The 9,362-nt window shown below is 38.7% G+C and overlaps 1 protein-coding gene across 2 annotated transcripts in view; it reads left to right on the forward strand.

Annotated features, from left to right (window-relative positions):
• Positions 1–7,525, forward strand: part of mRpS28 (mitochondrial ribosomal protein S28) — a 191,016-nt gene extending 183,491 nt beyond the window's left edge. Inside the window, exons 3-4 of one of the 2 annotated variants that reach the window (XM_068358488.1) lie at positions 6,264–6,430; positions 6,664–7,525. In XM_068358488.1, coding sequence (XP_068214589.1) covers positions 6,264–6,408 — 145 coding nt within the window. In that variant the 3' untranslated portion in view covers positions 6,409–6,430; positions 6,664–7,525. Of the gene's footprint in view, positions 1–6,263; positions 6,497–6,663 lie in introns of those variants that run through there. The other variant, XM_068358487.1, reaches the window with a different exon arrangement.
• Positions 7,526–9,362: the final 1,837 nt, after the last annotated feature.

Consider the following 9,362-nt stretch of genomic DNA (forward strand, 5'->3'; position numbering starts at 1 on the left):
ATGACTTTTGGCTAGGGGGCAAAATTTTTTTCATCAGCGAATAGTGACGGCATTTGTTGACTTGTGTATGCTGGAAATTTTGTATCATAATTAACAAAGCAATGAAGATAGAAAGAATTGGAAAATTTCATTGAAATTAACAAAGGAATTAAAATAGAAAGAATTGGAAAATTTTATTGAAAAGCAAAGTAAATTCTCTATATGGCACTTATGGTGCATTATTGGACCATCAGAGGGCTAGTTAATTTCTTACCTTATTTTGGTAGCAGTTTTGAATGTTGAAAGAATTGATGAATTAGTTGCTCTAAGTGGATACTAGGACTCAAACTGATGATTTGAGGGTTTTTTTTTTTTTTTTTTATTAAGAATACCCTTTAACCCAACAGCTCCAACCTCCTTAACTGTTGCCAAGGAATTCTTGTCTTACCAGTAGTAGAATATCAGGATTCTCTCTTGTAGACGTTCTGGAAGAGTACAGTAGTAGATATTCCAGAAGGTTGTTGGCTGGACTTGCAAGATCTTATTGAAGAATAATATGGTCCTTCACAGAAAATTTCCAGTTGGAGAAAGGCTTTCCTTCTTCCCTCATGTTTATCAGGATGCCTGAAAACCTTAAATCAATCAATCAATCCATTATGTTTAAGAAAGCGTTCATCCCGATCTGTTGGTGCTAGCTAAAGTCAAAAAAGGTTATCAAATTCCTTTAGTCTCCAATCCTCTCTTGTACAAGGTGCCAGTTCTGTATCAAAGCTATTTCAGAAATGATGGAGTTGCCCAAACATAAACATGTCTCCAACATTGCTGCACATAAAGAGAGAGGTATTCTGTCCACCTGTTCTGGATCTCTTAATATAGAAAGTAAGTTCCTTGTTTCAAGACTTGTCAAATCTGGATCTCTGCATTTCCACCATTTGGCATGATTTGACAGGTGATAAGTAAGTTCAGGATCTCTGCCAATGGCAGGATAACTCTAATAGCCCTGTTTTGGCCACAAAGGGATTGTTCACGGATTTGTGACCTCTGTTGTTATACTGTCTGGGGTTGGCGTAAAAAAACTAATCTACTCGAACAACCAATTTCAAAGGAAATACAGTAGGTCTAAATCCATCCCTGCTACATATAACTGCATGGGAACTATCCATTGTATTCTCAGAAACAATACTGTAGAGTTTTTACCACCCTTTATATCAGTGGTTCCCAACCTGGGGGAAATTTCCCCCTGGGGGGAAATTTGAAGCTACCAGGGGGGAAATAATTACACTACCTACTAACTAAAAAAAAAAATATCAGGTGACAAAGCTAGCCCTGATATTGATACACTGGTGCACAAGAAGCAGCCTCAACCTTCTCGCTAATTCAATTTTGAATTAGAAGAATAAACAAGTCTTTTATTTTGCTACTAGCCGCTCTCCATATACTGATAAAGATAGTTACAGAGTAAAATGGATAGAGAGCGGTTAGTAACAACTAACCTCATAGCTCTATGGCTGTGCGGTTAGTTGTTACTAACAGCTCTCTATACATTTTACTCTAACTATTTGTTTATCAGTATATTTGTATAATGGAGAAATAAATTAGTAAGTCGTCACAGTGTGTTTCAACTACTCTTTCCCTCATACACATGAAGGGGGAAATCTGGAGGGTTGCACTGGGTGCAGGGGGGAAATGACAGGAAAAAGGTTGGGAACCACTGCTTTAGATTCTATATTGTGCATTCTAAAAGATAGTTTACCATTACTGTACTGTAATCTGTGTCAAAAGGTAATGGAATGCTTATTGTGATTGGTGTAAACCTAGGAATATATCAATGACTAGAACGAGTTTGGATGATAATATCAAGTTTTACAAAAAGAAACTTTAAATTTTAGCCATTAAGGGCAATATGCTTAATTCTCGAATCAAGCATCTGGGATTAGAGATATCCATTTCAGGTATTATATTGGATGTACTGTATATAGTAATTTTAGTATTGAAAGGGCTCCATAGTCTGGTCTATTTTATTTTTTATTTTTACATATTCAAAAAGTTTGACTTCTGAACTGTTGGAAAAGGTTTCGCTTAGAAATCTCACAGCTAAAACACTTTTCCTTGTGACATTGGCATCAGGTAAATGTACAAGTAATTAAAAGTAATATTTTTTAAGGTGGGCTTTTGGGAGCATAAGATAAGTTTGTCTCTTATCTTCCTTCAGAGCAAAAAATTATTTTAAGACTTAGTTTTCCACAATTTTTTCACATCCCTTTTTAGAAATGGATGAAAGCATTTTATAAGAAATTAGATTTCTTTGTCCAATAAGAGCCATTCAGTTTTATTTGGGCAAAAATATGGACATAGAGGCAGTGTCCCTAATATGTATTGTACATACATGCATACAGATACCAAGGCACTTCCCCCATTTTGGGGGGTAGCCGACATCAACAAATGAAACAAAAACAAAAAAGGGGACCTCTACTCTCTACGTTCCTCCCAGCCTAACAAGGGACTCAACCGAGTTCAGCTGGTACTGCTAGGGTGCCACAGCCCACCCTCCCCCGTTATCCACCACAGATAAAGCTTCATAATGCTGAATCCCCTACTGCTGCTACCTCCGCGGTCATCTAAGGCATCGGGGAAGCAGCAGGGTCACAATCGCTCGCCATTCATTCCTATTTCTAGCACGCTCTCTTGCCTCTCTCACATCTATCCTCCTATCACCCAGAGCTTCCTTCACTCCATCCATCCACCCAAACCTTGGCCTTCCTCTTGTACTTCTCCCATCAACTTTTGCATTCATCACCTTCTATAGCAGACAGCCATTTTCCATTCTCTCAACATGGCCAAACCACCTCAACACATTCATATCTACTCTAGCTGTTAACTCATTTCTTACACCCGTTCTCATTTTCACCACTTCGTTCCTAACCCTATCTACTCGAGATACACCAGCCATACTCCTCAGACACTTCATCTCAAACACATTCAATTTCTGTCTCTCCATCACTTTCATTCCCCACAACTCCGATCCATACATCACAGTTGGTACAATCACTTTCTCATATAGAACTCTCTTTACATTCATGCCCAACCCTCTATATTTTACTACTCCCTTAACTGCCCCCAACACTTTGCAACCTTCATTCACTCCCTGACGTACATCTGCTTCCACTCCACCATTTGCTGCAACAACAGACCCCAAGTACTTAAACTGATCCACCTCCTCAAGTAACTCTCCATTCAACATGACATTCAACCTTGCACCACCTTCCCTTCTCGTACATCTCATAACCTTACTCTTACCCACATTAACTCTCAACTTCCTTCTCTCACACACACTTCCAAATTCTGTCACTAATTGGCCAAGCTTCTCTTCTGTGTCTGCAACCAGTACAGTATCATCCGCAAACAACTGATTTACCTCCCATTCATGGTCATTCTCGTCTACCAGTTTTAATCCTCGTCCAAGCACTCGAGCATTCACCTCTCTCACCACTCCATCAACATACAAGTTAAACAACCACGGCGACATCACACATCCCTGTCTCAGCCCCACTCTCACCGGAAACCAATCACTCACTTCATTTCCTATCCTAACACATGCTTTACTACCTTTGTAAAACTTTTCACTGCTTGCAACAACCTTCCACCAACTCCATATAACCTCATCACATTCCACATTGCTTCCCTATCAACTCTATCATACGCTTTCTCCAGATCCATAAACGCAACATACACCTCCTTACCTTTTGCTAAATATTTCTCGCATATCTGCCTTACTGTAAAAATCTGATTCATACAACCCCTACCTCTTCTAAAACCACCCTGTACTTCTAAGATTGCATTCTCTGTTTTATCCTTGATCCTATTAATCATTACTCTACCATACACTTTTCCAACTACGCTTAACAAACTAATACCTCTTGAATTACAACACTCATGCACATCTCCCTTACCCTTATATAGTGGTACAATACATGCACAAACCCAATCTACTGGTACCATTGACAACACAAGCACATATTAAACAATCTCATCAACCATTCAAGTACAGTCACACCCCCTTCCTTCAACATCTCAGCTCTCACACCATCCATACCAGACGCTTTTCCTACTCTCGTTTCATCTAGTGCTCTCCTCACTTCATCTATTGTAATCTCTCTCTCATTCTCATCTCCCATCACTGGCACCTCAATACCTGCAACAGCAATTATATCTGCCTCCCTATTATCCTGAACATTCAGTAAACTTTCAAAATGTTCCGCCCATCTTTTCCTTGCCTCCTCTCTTTTTAACAACCTTCCATTTCCATCTTTCACTGTCTCTTCAATTCTTGAGCCAGCCTTCCTTACTCTCTTCACTTCTTTCCAAAACTACTACTTATTCTCTTCATATGAATGACCCAATCCCTGACCCCACCTCAGGTCAGCTGCCCTCTTTGCCTCACGTACCTTGCGCTTTACTTCCACATTTTTCTCTTTATATTTTTCATACTTCCCTATACTATTACTCTGCAGCCATTCTTCAAAAGCCCTCTTTTTCTCTTCCACTTTTACCTTCACTCCTTCATTCCACCATTCACTGCCCTTCCTCATGCTGCCTCCAACAACCTTCTTGCCACACACATCACTTGCAATCCCAACAAAATTTTCTTTTACTAACTTCCACTCCTCTAAATTGCCAGTTTCTCTTACTTTTACTTCGTCATATGTCATTTTCAACCTTTCCTGATATTTACTTTTTACCTCCGGTTTTATTAGCTCTTCAACCTTTACTAGCTCCCTTTTACATCCACCTACTCTATTCCCCCACTCTTTTGCTACAACTAATTTTCCTTCCACCAAAAAATGATCAGACATACCGTTAGCCATACCCCTAAACACGTGCACGTCTTTCAATCTTCCAAACATTCTTTTAGTTATCAACGCATAATCCATTAATGCCCTTTCTACTACTCTTCCATTTGCCACTCTTACCCATGTATACTTATTTTTATCTTTCTTTTTGAAAAAGCTATTACTTATCACCATCTCTTGCTCAACACACACATTGAAATTAGATAACCCTTTTACCCCCAATGGATGTACTGGTACGTTTCACAAAACTCATCCCTTTACCCCCATGGACGTACTGGTACGTCCTTGCAAAAAAACTGCTATTTACATTTTTTTGCGTATTTTTGATAACTTTGAGAAACTTCAGGCATTTTCCAAAAGAATGAGACCAACCTGACCTCTCTATGACAAAAATCAATGCTGTAAGAGCAATTTAAAAAATATGTATTGCAAAATGTGCTTGAAAAAAAAATGCCTGGGGGTTAAGGGTTGGAAAGTTCCAAATAGCTTGGGGGTAAAAAGGTTAACAACCAACTTGTTCTGTCTTAAAAATATAGGCATTTCTATTTTCAAAACATTCATCTATGCTCAATAAGAATTTTATCAAAATCTAATTTAAGCCTTGAAGATTAAGGTTTTTTTATATTAGAAGTACAGTTACTTATCTTAATTTTTGCTGAAATATTTCTTTGGAAAGAGTTTAGCAGTAGCTCAATGGTCCTCCAAGTTGGTTTTCATTAAACATTTTTATTAGATGCAGGTTGCCTATTAAGATTGCTGAGTTCTATGATTTACCAGTGGTTGGTGGCAATTTGAGTTCAGTTAATTTATAATTTTCTTATTTTCAAGAAAACACTAGTTTGTTACATACAGTTGGGGTCAGATACTGTAGATAGGTATAGGTAATGAAGATAAGATATGTAGAGACCATCTGGAGTCCTGTATTTCTAGTATCTAGAAAAATATTCTGCGAGTGCTCTATTTCAAATGGTAGTTTGGAATGGTTCTAAAGTACCTTGTCTCTTTTCTTCACTGATAACACACCTCCATAGTTTGTGGGAGTCAGCAATTTGAACATAAGGGGTGGTTCATAGAAATAAACAGAATTTTGATTAAATTGGCTATTTTTATACTCTCAATATACAGTACGTCTCCCCTGCTCCCCACTAACTTGTGGTGTCAAGAGGATAGGAATAATTTCAACTTTTGAGACCGTAAAGACAAAGAGCCTGTGGAGTATCACAGCTTTTCTTCTTGCTATTAAGTGTTAGTGTGTTTCATTACTGTACTTGACTAGAGGCATGTCCAAGAAGAAGAATGTTAACTTTTAAAAATTTTAAAGGTACGGTAAATGTCATGAAACAGAATATCCTGAGAAGCAATATGAACATCAGGTGAGTACTGTTTAGAAATGATAGATTTTATTAGCAAAATTTCTTTTATTCTTTTTAACAGAGCCTATGTAAGGGGATCTAAAGTGAGAATAAAATTACAAGAACTTGAGTTGTCAACAAGATTCCTAGGATCCTCATCCGATATGACGTTGTTAGAAGCTGAAGCAATACTTCTTGGTATTATTAATGTTCAGAGAAAAAGTTAATATAGTCCTTAATATTAATTTGGTATGTATTATAATCTTGTTGTAGAGTTGATTGTATTAATAGCTGACTATTGAAAAATCCTTACAATGTTTGTATTTTTATCCTTTTTAGATATTAAGCATTAAGTTTGGTAGCCCTTTGCTTTACCTTGCTTGAAAGTAATTAAAACAAATTCATTGCTCATTTTCAATTTCAACTTTTGAATGGTTATTTATGTCCACAGACCTCTAATTTAGTATATCTTTTTTAATCAGATTGGATTATGACTTAGGACACCTGGTCATTGTTATGTGAGTTGTCCTTTTTGTAAGTATACTTGTCTACCAGAGTTTACATAATTATCAGAAACCATTCATTATTAGGAAGATAGGCATGACTAAAATATTTTTCATACTTTAATTGCATTTATCTATTTTACTGTACATACTGTGCAGTGTGGTTGATATGAATCTCATGTGTAAAGAGAACTTTACTCTGTCTTTATCATCATTATAGGACACATTGAACTACTGTTCCCTCTTGGAATTTTCTCCCATTGCTATTTCATTGTTTTGGGGGAAACATTGCTTAGTCTATTTAAATCTAACCTTTGGGGTTTAAAGGACTCTTATGAGAGTCAGAGACAAGGGACAGGATATTGTCCCAGAAACCGTCCATATATACATATGGTCAGCACCCAGGCAATGGCTGCTGTGATAACTCAGCATGTAGACATATAGGGTTCCCCAAAACCCCCTATCCTTATCTCACACGGTCTCTGAGGTTATGAACATTTGTGAAAACTTTTTTATTCAAACTGTAAGCAGGGCTCGAATGTCAGACCTACAAATTGTAAGTCAGACATTATCCACTAGGCTACCCTGGAAATATTTTTAGCTTGTTAACTGTATGTTTACAGTATAGGCCTCTGGGAGAAGAAATGGAATTTTATCTGTTCTGGTTAAGATTTCTTTTTTGTTGCAGTGTTACTGTAGACACACCTGTTCAGATATTTTTGTTTTGCCTCAACTTTTGGAAAATTAAGTTTACATACCAGTTTTCTGAAATTAAAGGAGCAGGTTATTGTGCTTGACTGAAAGATATGGAGACTCCTTCAGTACTGATAAGTAAAATGAGTAATAAAAAGCCAATGCAAGCAATTTCTCTTAAGTAATTTAATAACAGTTGGCAGAATTTAGACAATTTCATGTCACACTATTGAGTCATAAAAAAGGGATTTTGACGAAGGAAAAATCTATTTCTGGGGAGAGACCTGTGGCGCCCGATGAAAAGAGTCCTTCTTAAGTATCTTTTCTGATAAAACCTTCCAATTATACCAGAGAAAGATAAAAGCATGGAATGCTGAGGTTACTACCCTCGCGCGAGCACCTTTTGGGTGTCGTGTATAAAGCAAAGGCGCGTGAAAACCACTATTCACAGGTTGTCTTCCATTTAGTTAATTCCTTCGTCAAAGGGATGGGCCGATACAACGGCCCTAGCCAAGCACCAGCGCCACACCACCACGCCACGACGCGAGCGCCATCTGAACAACATCCTTCTTTTGGAATCTTAAGTGTTGAATTTGTTTGTGGTGCTCTCGGTCTTTTTTTGTCAATCGTGGATTTATTTTGTCATGTCCGAAGCTCTATCTTCACACATTCCAATGTTAAGTACCATAGTTTGTTTTGACAGTCTTTTATTGTACCGGGCTTTTGTTTTATATCCAGTATAGTCTGTTTTATTATTCCCGTCTGGCCTTTCATGGCGGCCATTGTTTGTTCACTTGTTTGGGAATTCATCTTTGCCCGTTTAGTACTCTGTCACTTAGGTTCTTGGTTAAGTCCCTGGCCTTATGCCTTTAGAACCGAAGAAGGACTCTTTTCACCGGGCGCCACAGGTCGACCCAGAAACTACATGTATAAGCTGAACACTATTGAAAATATATGGTAATTCTATAAAAATGTAGGATTTATATGGTTTTGTTTGATATTTTGTATCAAAAAATGTAAAAGAAAGCTTAACATAAGTTTTTCTTTTTAATATTTATAGTTCACCCTGAAAATATTTTTGTTCCAACATTAAATACAAACCCTTTTTCTCTTTATTAGGGATAAACTTTTGGCGAAGCAGGAAGACTATCCATAAGACTTTAGTGAGGTGTAACCACCCCACCACTAGTTAGCAGGGGTGGGAAGTGGGTAGGAGGCTACCCCACTCACATACACACACTGGTGGTGTCTCGTCACTTTTTATTTGACACGGCCGCGAGCGATGTTCGTTTCTCTCCGCCTTCCAACTTGACTGGCCATATTGACCAAGTTTCTTTTTAGGTGCGAATGTGACTGCTTCTGGTCGTCGTTCGAATTTGTCTAGGACCTGAGGATCGCAAATGCGTCGCTTTCATGTCTGCGGTCAAGACTGACCCCCATTTATTGTGTTCAACCCGTAGAGGACAGCCACGTACGCAGGACGACACTTCTGAGGAGTGTCAGGAGTGGTTTTCTTCCAAGTGGGAGAGATTTGGATGGCGGCGCAAGAAGAAGTCTGAGGGATTCTTCTCTTTTGGGGTTATCCTCGAAGTTGAAGAAACCTCGTACTTCTTCTTTAACCCCTCGATCTCTTCCCGAAACTCTTTCTCGCTCAGTCTCCCCAAGGGATCTATCAAACAGGAGTGTTGACCGTTTAACCCCAGGACAACCCTTGGTTTTGAAGCATGCTGCCACATCCCCTAGTGAAGCGGCGCTGCCCTTCTCCGTAAGGAAGTCTTCTACATATTTGGCCTTTTCTGGGTCTTGTTGTCCCCCGTCGAAGGAAGGCCTTGTTGCGTTGCTGCAATTGGAAGCAGAGAGGAAGCACACTCTGGCTTTCTCAGAGGTCGTTGGATCCTCCTCCAAAGGGCTCCGAATGTTTCATACTGGAGCTTCCCCTTCTCCTGAATTTGTTCAGCCTGCGGAGGGGGAGGGAAGTCCGAGGC

Source organism: Palaemon carinicauda, chromosome 35, assembly GCF_036898095.1.
Source record: "Palaemon carinicauda isolate YSFRI2023 chromosome 35, ASM3689809v2, whole genome shotgun sequence".
NCBI lineage: Eukaryota > Metazoa > Arthropoda > Malacostraca > Decapoda > Palaemonidae > Palaemon > Palaemon carinicauda.